Source organism: Hippoglossus hippoglossus, chromosome 23 (genome assembly GCF_009819705.1).
Source record: "Hippoglossus hippoglossus isolate fHipHip1 chromosome 23, fHipHip1.pri, whole genome shotgun sequence".
NCBI lineage: Eukaryota > Metazoa > Chordata > Actinopteri > Pleuronectiformes > Pleuronectidae > Hippoglossus > Hippoglossus hippoglossus.
The window spans coordinates 17153623-17167722 of record NC_047173.1 but is presented as its reverse complement, the minus strand read 5'-3'; the positions used below and the strand labels follow the sequence as shown (position 1 = coordinate 17167722).

The 14100-nt window shown below is 44.0% G+C and overlaps 1 protein-coding gene across 1 annotated transcript in view; it reads left to right on the top strand.

The window, feature by feature from the left end:
* The window catches only part of LOC117757011 (thyrotropin-releasing hormone-degrading ectoenzyme-like), a 114869-nt gene that overhangs the window by 75464 nt on the left and 25305 nt on the right, over nt 1–14100 (top strand). Inside the window, 5 exon segments of the mRNA XM_034577724.1 lie at nt 807–920; nt 6195–6332; nt 7809–7874; nt 10743–10808; nt 11245–11423. Of these exon segments, the coding sequence (XP_034433615.1) occupies nt 807–920; nt 6195–6332; nt 7809–7874; nt 10743–10808; nt 11245–11423 (563 nt within the window).

Here is a 14100-nt window from a genome sequence, read left to right as displayed (position 1 = left end):
ATTAGACCCGACTGTCGGTTTGTGCCCCGACGAGGCTCCGAGGCGCCCTGAGACAAGACGTACTGCCCAATCAGGTGGTAGCATGCCCCCGGAAAGCAGGAGCCAACCCCGCCGCTGCCTTTGTCACACTTAATGAGCAGCATGGCTGCGGCCGCCCTCGGGTGTTGCTGATGAATAAGGCCTGCTCCGTCACGTCAGCTCAGGACGCACGCTCGGCTGGCTGCTGCTGGTTTGGAGTCATCAGGCGGAGACGGAGCGAGTCCTCCAGGAGGCGGCGGCAGGTCCTCGCTCACCTCTCAGAGCCCGGCTGGATTCACTCCGTGTTTCATTGACGTGGCTCCTTGTGGCTCTGTAGCTTCACGCCAGCGCCGCGGCTCCGGGGACGTTGTTGTGTTCACCTCCCTCCTCGGTCCAGTTTAAAGTATTAACCGGATGCATTGCAATTTAATTTAGCTCGAGGTTCCCAGAGGATGAATCCAATGATTCAGACTTTTCATCTATGAAAATCTATCAATGACTCCGGTAGCAGCAAGAAGAAAAAGAAAAAAGAAAATGTAATAAAAAATGTGATTTTAAACCAACAATGTGTTTTGTTAAGAGTCATATCATTTAGTTTACAGCTCAGTATCACTATTAGAATCCATCTTCAGTGTGAAACTCACCACAGGAGTTTGTTCTCAGGGGGTTTTGAATCTGTCCAGATGAACTGATCGTGTGTGATGTAACAGTGAAGTGTCCTGTGTGTGTGTCCTGTGTGTGTGTCCTGTGTGTGTGTCCTGTGTGTGTGTCCTGTGTGTGTCCGGCAGTGGTTCGGTGACCTGGTGACTCCGGTGTGGTGGGAGGACGTGTGGCTGAAGGAAGGCTTCGCTCACTTCTTTGAGTACGTCGGCACCGACTTCCTTTTTCCAAAGTGGAACATGGTGAGTGAAAACTAAAACTCTATTTGCTGTCAAACCAAATAATGCTTTTGTCTGGTCCATGTCCCGTCTGCGAACATGGAGGAGGAGGGTTCTATGAGCTGTATTGGAGCCAGATCCAGATGTTTTGGCTTCACTTTCGGGGGCCGTCATGTCGTCCATCTTTATTTACAGTCATGATGAATCTAAATATCTGCTGCTGCTGCGTTTCAGTCGTTTCTTTTCTCTTTATGGTGTAAGACTTTACGTGTCGCCCTGGGACACCGTTTGTACAAGAAGAAAGTTAAAACGGTCTTTTGAGGAGGAGTGAGTCCTGACCGTGACGTCTCCTCCTGACTCCTAACACCTTCCTCCTCTCTCAGAGATCAATATCTGATTCCTCCTCCCCCTCCTCCTCCCCCTCCTCCTCCTCCTCTCTGCAGCTCAGCAGATAATATTCAGTCTAAATCCACGCAAGGTATAATCCTATTTTGTTTTATTCGACTCAGGTTTGCAAACAAATTGATGCAGAGAGTGAGTCAGCTGCAAACACAATAAAATTAGAAATGAATTCCTCTTTTTATTTGCTCAAAAACCGCCCGACCGTCGTCTCCCCCCCCCCCTCCCCCGAAAAACTCTGTGAAAACTTTCCGAAACTTTAAATTAAAGCACACACTCGCTTCCTCCTGCTTTGTTTCTGCAGATGTATGTTGTGATTTACTTCCAGCGGAGAATGAGTTTAAACCCAAACACCTTATCTCCGGCATGCACACCCAGTCTGTTACAGCCGTGACGTGGCATTTTTAAATCCCTGTTACTGGGGTTCTGCTCGGCTGAACGCTCTAATGGAAACAAAGGGCTCCTCCAATAAAACACGCAATCATGATAAAGCGCTCGCCGCCTGATAAAACCAGTTCATTTACAACAGAGGTTTGTATTTGAGAAGCAGCGAGTCACAGCGAGAAGAACAGAAGCAAACAAATACAAGTGTGACAAGGGAAGAAAGTCATCACTTCACCAGCTTCAAGATATCAGATTACACTATATTATACTTATTGTTCTTTCAGCGGTTCAAAGTAAAATCCAGTCGTAGTTAACCCTTTGAACTCTGCAGTAGAAATGTTGCTCCAGCGTTCACGTTGGTAGTTTCACTTCCTGTGATGTCATTTCCTGGAGAATCCTCAAAGGCTTCATATCTCTGAAATCTTTGCAACCTAAATTAAAACTTGTTCGTCAATAAACCCCAAAAAATTGATGATAGAAGTACAGAAAATGTTCTGGTTTTTATTAAATCTTGATGAATAAACAAACAAATCATATTGATCCAACATATTTCTAATATTTAAACAGGAACAACACTCTAAGTACATTGTTTAGTTTTTTATACTTTACTCTGGTTTCATGCTGCCACCGTCTGTTATCAAAATGTTTTTCAACTCACGTAACGAAACGTTAAGACGTCGTCATGATCGTACAACAGGAGGAGGTGGAAGACAGACGCCTCGACTTCCTGCTGCAAATAGAATGAACGTTCTAACTATTATAGTTTTTTTTATTTTAGATCAGTTTAAACAGAATCATACGAACAACAATAGAGATAATCGTCCATTCACCACTTTTTTAAAGTTGAGTCTAATTCTAATGATAATAAGCTCCGTACATTTCAGACATGAAGCAGCACAAAGCTCCGACACCATTATCCACACACACACTGTTAAACTGTGTTAAAACAAAGTTCCCTTAATTAGAGCTGAAGAACCTTTGGCAGAAGCAGCTTGAATCTCGTCGTCTCTGATCCTCGTCCACTGTGATCAAAGTCTTTCTCTTAATCATAAGTGTTTAAACGTTAATGTCTCTCGGGTTCAGAGCGGCTCATTCATGTCTTTAGCTCAATTACACAAGTGGAAAAATAGTTTTCCTCTTGTTTCGATGAAGGAACAGATTCGGTGTCGGCTGCTTTTCCTTCTGTTGACTCCACTTTTCAAAGAGACGGCAAAGAAAACAGGATTTGATTTTTTTATGCAGCTACATTTAACTATTTTAATTAATTGCCATCTGAGTCCAAGTGTTTGTGCCAAATTTAAAGAAATCCACTCGTAGTTTTTACTGAGCATAGCGCCCCCACAAGGCCGAACACATCAGAGTGACCTTGACTTTACGATTCTAATTAATCCTTTGTTCCTGTTGGACCTTTGTTCCTGTTGGACCTTTATTCCTGTTGGACCTTTGTTCCTGTTGGACCTTTGTTCCGGACGTACTGATGTTTTTTTGAAGATGTTTCTAATATAAGTGTCTAACGTCCGTGTGGTTAACGGCTGCTCGTCTCTGCCGGAGCTTTTATCTCCGACTCTCTCCGGGGTCGTTTCCCACGCAGATAAAGAGAGAGAACGCAGGTCAGAGGTTAAACAGCCGATGTGAGGCAGAGCGACCTCTAATGGAAATATATGAAATATTCATGTTGAAGAGACGAAGACCTTCATCTCTTCCTCCTCTTAGAAACAGACAACGAGAGAAGAGTCGTATCGATTCCACCTGAGGTCAACTGGCCTCAGATAAAATCATGTATCCTGGTCTGAGTCCATCTTTATGACAAAATACTGTTAAATTATAGTCTGTGATAGTTTGTATTTTCTGAATCCAGGTGGAAACTATTATGTAAAATGTATATATATATATATATTGTAATATAGCAATATAACAGTTTCTATTGTGCCACAGGGAAACATCTTGAATTCAGGTTCTTCTAATAAAGTCATGAAGGCTTTTAAAGTTTTAATTTGAACTTGAAACTCGAGAATTCATCCATTTTCTGCTTCTGCTCCAGGTTCAGATAATGAACTAATTCATTCTCATATATTAAACTGCATTAACTAGACCTTATGAGTTGAGAATAATATGTATATCTATACTTGTATATATTACAGAATGATAGATTATACTGTAGCTGATGCCAAGTTTAAATGGTGTTGAAATGAGGATGAAGATGGAGGGATAGGAGGAGGAGGAGGAGGAGAGGTGAAGTTAGGTGAAGCAGGAGGGAGGAGGAGGAGGAGGAGGAGGAGGAGGAGAGGTGAAGTTAGGTGAAGCAGGAGGAGGAGGAGGAGGAGGAGGAGGAGAGGTGAAGTTAGGTGAAGCAGGAGGGAGGAGGAGGAGAGGTGAAGTTAGGTGAAGCAGGAGGAGGAGGAGGAGGAGGAGGAGGAGGAGGAGAAGTTAGGTGAAGCAGGAGGGAGGAGGAGGAGGAGAAGTTAGGTGAAGCAGGAGGGAGGAGGAGGAGGAGGAGGAGAAGTTAGGTGAAGCAGGAGGGAGGAGGAGGGAGGAGGAGGAGGAGGAGGAGAGGTGAAGTTAGGTGAAGCAGGAGGGAGGAGGAGGAGGAGGAGAGGTGAAGTTAGGTGAAGCAGGAGGGAGGAGGAGGAGGAGGAGGAGAGGTGAAGTTAGGTGAAGCAGGAGGGAGGAGGAGGGAGGAGGAGGAGGAGGAGAAGTTAGGTGAAGCAGGAGGGAGGAGGAGGAGGAGAAGTTAGGTGAAGCAGGAGGGAGGAGGAGGAGGAGGAGGAGGAGGAGGAGGAGGAGAAGTTAGGTGAAGCAGGAGGGAGGAGGAGGAGGAGGAGGAGGAGGAGGGCGACAAGCAGACGTTTTAAGTTCAGCAGCTGCTCCTGAACATAGAACTCCATCTTTGTGTGTCTGTGTGTGTGTCTGACTTTCGGTCTCAGCCTCCACATGTGGGTCCATCTGGTTCATAATGACCATATGGACCAGGTGGACCCCCCCCCCCCCCCCCCCCTCCGCCCTCTCTCTCTCTCTCTCTCTCTCTCTCCCCCCCCCCTCTCTCCCTCCCTCTCTTAGTTAAAGTGTTTCTTAATTCGAGCTGATGTCTCATTTAATCTGATTCATTTTTTTCTCTCAGAGTAATTCTAGTTTCGTCCAAATGTGCAATTTAGCTAATTAACTAATTGTGTAATTTGAGAGGAAGTCCCCTGATTCTGTTTGATTACGTGTGTGTGTGTGTGTGTGCGTGTGCGTGTGTGTGTGTGTGTGCGTGTGTGTGTGTGTGTGGTCTGTCTTTACCCAGGAGTTAGCCATGTCCCGTGAAGTGGGATCAGTCGAGCTCTTGTAAAAACAAACTGTTTATCGGACACATAGTTGAGTTACTTCACTAAACCGCTTCAGTTACATCTCCCAGTATATAGTCTGATCCCAGCAGGTATGAAAACCCATCAGCATTAACAACTCATGTGGCGTCCAAACCAGAAATAGAAAACAAAAGACCATGAACTGTACATAAAGGAGGACGAGGACAGCGCCCCCTGGTGACTGGTGTCTGCACAGCTCAAAAAATCCTACCTTCTCCATATTAGCAGATGAATCAAACAAAAAAATCAAAGTAGACGTTAAATAAATATTTCTCAAAGATGGTTTCTTATAATTATAAATATGCCCATATATATCTATCATATCCTCTTAGTCATCAACACTTCTGTATTTTCTGATGTTCATTAAAACTTAATATCTTTTGAAACTAAAGTTTAACTTAATGTGATCATTAAAACCACATCTACTTTATAAACAACTTAAATCCACGTATTACACTGAGCCACACTGGGCCAAGAATTAGCCACATCCCAACAGATACTGTTAATTTAAAGAAGAGAAAAAAGAGGATCCTGTTCATTCTGTTCATTAACGACTAAAACTTAATAAGCCACCAATTCCATTGCTTAACAAGATGGAGGCTCATTAAATCCAAATCTCCACAGTAAACACTGGAATCCATGAATTAGACTGATCCGCACTTCTCCGGATTTACCCTGATCCCTGGGGTAATTTAGACAGAGCTCGTTAAAGCTCAACATGTTTGTAGATGTCGATTAAAATCCTGAAAACCGAAGAGAAGAGCAGGAGAGGGAGGAAGAGGAGTAATGGAAGGGAACGAGAGGAAGAAAGAGAACAAGGAGAGGAAACAGGTGGAGGAAATAAGGAAAGGGAACAAGGAGATAAACGAATGAGGAAAATAGAGGATGAAAGTGGGAAAGAATAAATAGAGGAAAGAAGAGAAGTGGAAAAGACCAAAAGGAATTAAAACAAAGATTAAACAGACAAATCACACAACTGAACCTTTGTTTACAGAAACAACTGTTCAGATAAATGTGAAACTGTCGAGACTTTGTTTTTATAAACTTGTGCTGAAAGTATTATTCACATGATGTCGGACGTTGATGATGTCGCATGTTGGACGTTTCATGTTCAACGATCAACACAATGTTTCCATAAGTGAGACAAAGAACAAATGTTTGTGTTTTTTAGGAGAAGCAACGATTTCTGACTGACGTCCTCCACGAGGTGATGCTATTGGACGGCTTGAGCTCCTCCCACCCCATCTCCCAGGAGGTGGAACAAGCGGCGGACATCAACCGAGTCTTCGACTGGATCGCGTACAAAAAGGTACGTGCCTGGAAAATAACACAACGACGTACGACTCACCGTCATGAAATAATTCAATTCATCCTCGAGTCCATCGGAACGTTTGTGCCAAATTTTAAGTGATTCTTTAAATGTGTTGCAAAAATATCGCGATCACAAGGCAAACAGCAATCACCAAATTCTAATCAGATCTTGATTCTTAGTGAACGATTGTTTCTTTCTTCTTAATGTCGCTGGTGCAGAAGCATAAAAATAGTAAGTAGTACCAGGAACATCCACAAGGGGGAGCCCATTCCACAAACTAGCAGCTTTTGTTATTTTACAAAAAGCTAAGTGGCTCCTCGTGCTACAGCGAAATGTATTTATCCTCCTGAACTTATTAATCTTGAAACATCATCTGTGGCTGAATAAAGCAACACAATGAGAACAACATGCATCATCCACAATAACATCAGAAAATATTACATACAAACAAACCACGGTGCCGAGTTTCCACTCTGAGATTTCCCCATATGCGTAAACACTTTAACATTCTTTCCAAAACAGAGAAAAACTTATTCCAATTACTTGCACCACAGAAAGTCGCAGCCGATGCCAGGAGCACAGCAGCGAGGATCCAAATGCAGATGCCAGAGGCAGCGCTAATAGCTCAGGGAATTTATTTACAGAGAGAGAAACAAAGCTTTGAGGGATGATGAGGCAGGCGAGGGTCAAAGCAGGAGGATGCAATCCAAACAGGCGAGGATCCAGAAATACACAGGCAGGAATCCAAAGTCCAATAAACAGGGAGGAGAACATGCCGGGGGGGGGGGGGACGAGGAACCTTGAAGACGGAAAACACGACGGAGGAGAAACGGAACCGAGTGAAAAAGGGAAGACGGATGATTGTAGGATCTGTTAAAACAAAGTCAGCAGGGAAACGTGGGTAAATACAAAAGGTGATCGAGTCTTTTTCCATTGCCAGAAGAGGAGTTAGCCTTTGTGTGTTTCCCAGGATGCATCGTGTTCGACATCATGAGGCGACCTCTCACCTCGTTGTCTTAATAAATTAGTGCAGTCACCTGGGTGTCGCGTTTCTGTCACTGCCAATCAGCCTTTTCTGGGGTTGTTTGAACTAATGTCCATTAGCTTCTCAGGGTTCAAACCAAACCAAGACACATTTTTGGTGATTGTGATCCGATCAATCAAACCAGCTCCAGGGAGGTTGTGACCAAACTGATCACAAGTGTAACTCAAGTGTGTTTTCGTTGTCGATCTACATACAACAATCAGGTGAGGTAGCAGCAACTAGCAGCGTTAGCAGCGGAAGCTAGTAACGCACAAATAATTCCCTCAAAGAATAACAATGTCACGACAGTTTCAAATTGGTCAGCGGCACAAATTCAGTTTAACCTGGAGTCTCTGATCCACCGGAACTGATTTATTTGTTCGTGACAGTCGAGAGGAGGTTTTACCTGCTGCTGTGTTTAAAGGTGTGTTTCTCTGCGCCGTCTGCAGGGGGCAGCGCTGATCCGGATGCTGGCGAACGTGATGGGACAGCCGCTGTTCCAGAAGGGCCTCAACGTAAGTTCATGTGTTCGAGTGGGTCCAGATGTGGATACAGAGGTGAAGGGTTCTCTGAGGACGAGGGGGGAAAAGCTGCAGTTTGGCTTTCAAATTAATTTTGTGTGTGTGTGTGTGTTTGTGTGTGTGTGTGTGTGTTGTGATATTTTCAGCTACACACTGACTGGAACACACTGAACTCAGATTGGCAGCGAATAAGCAGATTTGGCTGCAGAGCCAGTTTGAGAGGATGTTTTTTTCTCGACTGTAAAATCTCCTTGTTACGACAGATTTTACTTGTTGAATCAGAACTGTACAAAATGTTCTTCGTCTTCTTCATCCTGAGATGTTTGTGTTCTTCCAGTTTCACGTCCGTCACGTGTTAGAAACCTCATCAACACGTCCACTCGCTCACTGGGAAGCTTCCACACATTGTCCTAATGCAGTAAAAGTTGTAGTTTAACGTCCAGACTCCGACTCGGACGTTTGGCTCAGGTCTGAAAACAGCTTCATTGTGACAGCAGCTAAACATGAAATGATAAAACTTCAGAGTAATGAGGAACCATAAGTTAGTTATTTTCTGTTTCAGTTTATTCTGGGACAGGTTCAAAGAGAAATGAAATAAATGGATCGGTGGCGTCGCAGCTCAGCGCTGGCTGGGACACAAAGCGATGAAACATGAATCAGAGCACAAAAAGAAAATGCAGTGAAACTCGGTAATAATTGAACGTTGAAAATGTTCCTGTTTTTCTAAAGCAGAGCAGTCATGAGTTAATTTAACTGCATTAACCACACAGACAGACTGAGCTGCATTATTTATCACTCACGGCTGCTAACGGCATCTGTGATGGTTAATGTTCACGTCTCAGGAACTTCACAGACACATAATCTGAAAGAATCCACTCGGGTCAGTAGAACATTTTATGTTTCAGCAGAGAAACTGCTTCTATCAGCAAAACGGCAAGAATTCAGTTTGGAGTTCAAATAAAGATGATGTCATCACACGTGTAAGTGGGTTAAACGCAGGTTTTATTCAGAAAGAGAAGTTATGGAAATAATCCTCAACACAAACACAGAGTCCTGGTTTCACTGCAGCAACCGTCAGTGACCTGAAACACGCCGAGAACCACAGTCTATATAAAACACTGCTGATGCAGCAATGCAGTGTACAGTGTGTGTGTGTGTGTGTGTGTGTGTGTGTGTGTGTGTGCGCGTGCGTGTGCGTGCATGTTACAGGTCCACATACAATGTGCTGAACATTAGTTTCAGTCGTCAGCTACATAAAAAAACTCGTTCCTCATTTTTCACGCGTTCATTGAGCAGAAACAGAAGAAAAAAGGTTTTAAACTGATTCTGCTTCATTTCTACGCTTGAATCAGAAACTTAGAGAAAAATATGACTCATAACAAACCGTTAAAACGACACATGATGAGTCTCACTCTGATAATCTGTGGCACGACAGGTGCTTCACTGTGAATCATTGAGATGAGACGATAACTGCAGCTGAAGTTTTAAAGTTTTAAAATGTCTCTGATTCCGTTCACGTGGATTTTAATCAGCAAAGTGAACTGGTTGTATTTTCTGTTTAATTCAGTGCAATGAAACAAAGTACTTTGACTTAGATACTGTACTTCAGTACGTTTTTCATGTATCTGTACTGTACTCAAGTAGATTTCTTTCAGGTACTTTACACTTTTACTCCACAACATATATCAGCAAATATCCAATTCATCCACACACACACACACTCTCTGGTTTCCACTGAACGTTCGTTATCAGTGGAAACTGTTTGGTTTAAGTTTATCACAGCGTTAAACTGTGTGTGTGTGTTTATCTCTGTTCACGTCAGCCGGAGAGACGGTGACACACACATGCACACACACACTTTGTTGTTATCATGTGTGTCATCTTGTTCCAATAAAGAGTTTCTTCTTTCCTTATCACCGTCCGTTCACACAACAACAACTGACTGTTAGTGAGGAACACACACACACACACACACACACACACACACACACACACACACACACACACACACACACACACACACACACACACACACACACACTCTCTCTCTGCTGGTGTTCTGTCTTATCTTCCTCTTCTCTCCCGCCTCTTTCTTGTGGCGTTACGAGCTGAACCAACCTCCCGAAGCTGCGTCCGCCGCTCGGGGAATTAGTTTTCTTCTTCTTCTTCTCCTCCTGACGCTGGAGACAGGCGGAGATCAAACCAGACACGACCGTCAGCAGCGGCTCGTCGCCACGCCGCTAAGCCTCCTTTTGAACCGGCACATTCTCTCCAGGAGCTTGTCACTCTTCACTTTGTTCATTAGCTCTGGAAATATAAAAACTCGGAGCGAGGATCGAGTCCAAAGCTCTTCGGAGTCAACACAGAAGATAAACTCCGCACGAGGCCGCTGCTTCATGTCCATCATGTTTGATTCCACGGTTTCAAACAGTCACAGAACACTTGTCACTGCTGTTTTGCTTTGGAGATTATATTTGTCTGTTTGTTGGTTTATTCGTCAGCTGGATTTTACAAAAACCACTAAACCTGATTTCCACCAAACTTGACGAAGGGATAATGAGAAGAATCCATTAACTTTTAATATGGATGCAGAAACAATCAAATCATTGAAGTTATCAGACCACTTCTATTTATCCTGTACGAATTAAACATGATGTTCTCGTGGTTCAGTCAATCTCAAGGTCGTTTAGTTTCCTCTTATACTTTAAGTCGTCATGAGACTGGACTCCGTTCAGGTGCAATGCATGATGGGAGTTGGTCCAGATGCTGCAGGTCGTGTGGAGACGCTACCTGCTGATGTCATTTCCTGTCACGTGGTGCCTTCAGGCTCCTCCTGACGTGTCGTCTGTTGTTGTTTTCCAGGACTACCTGCTGAGTCACATGTACAGCAACGCAGCCAGAGACGACCTGTGGAACAAACTCACTCAGGTAACGTCGGTGCCTTGCTCAAGGGCAGGGATTCAAACCTGTATCTGTGTATCCAGACTGTGGAGACGCTCGTTAAGATCGACTCAACGAGAAGGGGGGGGGGGGGGGTCGTGTTGCCATGGTGACATGACTGACAGGTGGAGGCGAGGCTTGTTTGCTTGTTTTGCTTCACTGTGAGATTGTTGCTTAAATTAGCTTCTTCGTTAGAGCTGTTCGTTATATTTAATTAGCTCTGCCATCCAATCAGATCTGTAATTAACTGAAAGTCTTCGTTCTCTAAGGTGATTTAAAGATGAAATATTGACGAAGCTCTTACCAGGTTATTGATGAGCTGTTGGGATAATAGCCTCATTAACAATGTAACCAATCATTGATCAATTAGTGTGAGTGAGTCGTTATCGGTCATTCATTATTTATATTTGTGTGATCGGTCCAGGCCATGCGTTCGGAGGGGCGGGACATTGACATCGGACAGATGATGGACAGGTGGACTCTACAAATGGGATACCCCGTCATCACCATCACCAAGAACCAATCGGAGCAGCTCCCCACTCATTACATCACCGTGAGCCAGGAGCACTTCCTGTACGGACAGGAAGCCAGGAGCAACAACAGGTGGGTGTGAAACTCTGAAGCAGCTCGCACGTCTAAAAATATACAATATATACATACAGTATATATATATATATATATATAGCTGTATATTATATTTAGCATATAGATCTGGTAACCTGTGACGTATATTCCATTGAACATTCCTCAGTTTATCAACAAATCTCAAACCACAGAATCCGAAGTTGTCGATAACTTTCCGTGCCAGTTGCTTGTGTGGTTAAACCGCAGGTTCAACAGGTCACGACTTCAGGGACCCAAGTTTAATTTGACATCACGCGGGCATCGACCACGGAACCGAAAACACACAGTGAGAACGAGTGTTTGAACAGCAGCAGAACAAACTGAGGAGCTAATAAACACTTAAAGTCTCCGCGTTACGAGAATCCGTGTTCCAGGTTCAACTCTGTGTTGACTCTTCATTTATCTGTCGTTATAAAACCAACGTCATCGTGTTTTTATGGCTCAAACAACCAGTGACGGTGGTTAAATGGTTCAGAGACGTTGACCAGTATCCAAACAGCTGGAACTCATCAGGGATTATTGTTTGTTTCGGCATCAACCCGCCGTGACGTCCCCTGTTGGTTTGAGTGCTGCTGTTCTGAAGCCTCAGTTTGTTCACCGCCATCTTGATTTTTCAAACCAGAAGTGACCATTTTGGGGGGAGGAGCCTGACTGAGAGCTTGAGGACAGTTGCCCCCTGCTGGTCAGAGAGAGAAGACGGGTTTTAGATACTTCTACCTCATGACCTCAGCTTCAGCGTAACGTTTTCTATGAACACATCTGGCGGCTGCAGCGTCTGCGTGACGCTCGTCTGACTCCCCCTGCAGCTCAGTCTCACACCTCGCCGAACACGAACTCCGTCCTCTCGGCGATCGCGCTGCAAATCTTCTCCTGAAAAAGCACTTTTCCAGTTTTTCGTCCGATTCTTCACCTCCGCTTCATCATTTGTGTTTCATCCATATTTGATTCACGAGATGTTTTATTCACATTCTTCAGAACCTCTGGAGTTTATTCTCTTCGCTGTTTTATCGACCCACTTTCTCCTCCGTCAATATTTCACCAGTTCTTTTCCTGCTTTTCTTTACCTGTTGTTCACGTCTTTTCTTTCCTCTTTTCTCGTCACTTCTCTCTCTCTTTGCTTTCTGCCATGTGTTTGTTCTGTGACTGACATTAACGATCCCTCTGACCTGCTCTGCGCCTCAAAGCTTCTTTACCTTTTTTATTTTTTATTAATTCATGTTCCTCTCCTCCTCCGCCTCCGCCTCCTCCTCTGTTCTTCTTCTTCTTTCATCCTCAGTCGTTTGTGTTTCTCTCGAGCTCCTCTGCACAGAGTCGCTCCCGAGGTCTTGTCAGTTGATGAACCAGAGCCGTTTGTTTTTTAGGTGGAGTTGAAGTCTTTGTTTTTAGCTCTTGTTTGGTCTCGCGGGGCTGCGTTCACACGCTCCCCGAGCTGTTCGCCAACACTCGTCAGAGAGAGGAACTTGTTGTGCTTTTAGGTTGAGCCGTCGTCTCGGCTGAACGTGGCATCGAATCAGAGGCCGACGCTGCTGTTTGATCCTGCGGAGCCGCGTTCAGAGGCGCAGCGGAGTCCCACAGTGATACACGCTGTTGACTCAAACTGCAGGGGGAGAAAATACGGGCTTCTTAGAAACAAACTGAAATCTACAGTAATGAACAGAAACATCAGTGGATGACGAACACTCGGGTCTGAGTGGAGTCGACAGTTCACCAGTGTTCAGATTCAGTCTTTGTGGTGAAACCTGCTCAGTACGATCGTCGCTGCTCGGAATCAAACTGTGGATCTTTAGCAAATTTGTGTTAAATAAACTTCTGCTTTTTAAACATTTGGATTAAATATATTGTTTTGTAAAATTTCACCAGTGATGAATCAGTATCAACATTAGAAAGATGACAGGAAGTGAGTGAGAGAGATGGAAAATAACGTTCAGCAAACGTCCCTAAATTAAACTCGTAAATATTTACTCTTCAGTGTCGTCTTTAAAGTTTCTGAGATATTTAACATCTGAAGTTCAGAGCGAATAAACACGACACCCGACAACAGGAAGGTTCAGGGAGAGGTTATGTTCACACCTTGTTTGGTTCAGACACCAGCTCCTAACTTCCTGTTTGATTAATGCGTAAAGTTTAACCGATTATCAAACTAATGAATTACTAAGAACCAATCGTTCGTCTCCTCTGGTTTGAGACACTTGCTCCTAAACGTCTGACGGAGTCGTTCTTCTCTTGGGAAAAGAAGCTTTTATAAAAGTAAAAGAACGTTTCTCTTCAAACTTTCTGTTTGACTTCAGCTGTTAAGGTGACATTTTAAAGATCACACTTTACTTTTTGTCAAACACTTTACATTCTTCTCTTCTTCCACTTCCCAGTTCCGTTTGAGACTCTTTAAACACTCGGCTCTTTTTTTCTACCGTCGTCAAACAGACGGAGGAAACAAGTGCTTTTTAAAGAACTGAGGGGAGGGAGGGAGAGAGAGAGAGAGAGAGAGAGAGAGAGAGAGAGAGAGAGAGGAGAGAAACAGAGGACAGCTGTAACGAGAAGGTCGAGCTAATGATATTGAAAATAAATCAAACAGGATGTCAGACTTTAAACACATCACAGCTCGTCGGTGTGAACCGAGGCCGCGACAGCTGCAGGTAAACAGAGATCACGTGAGGCG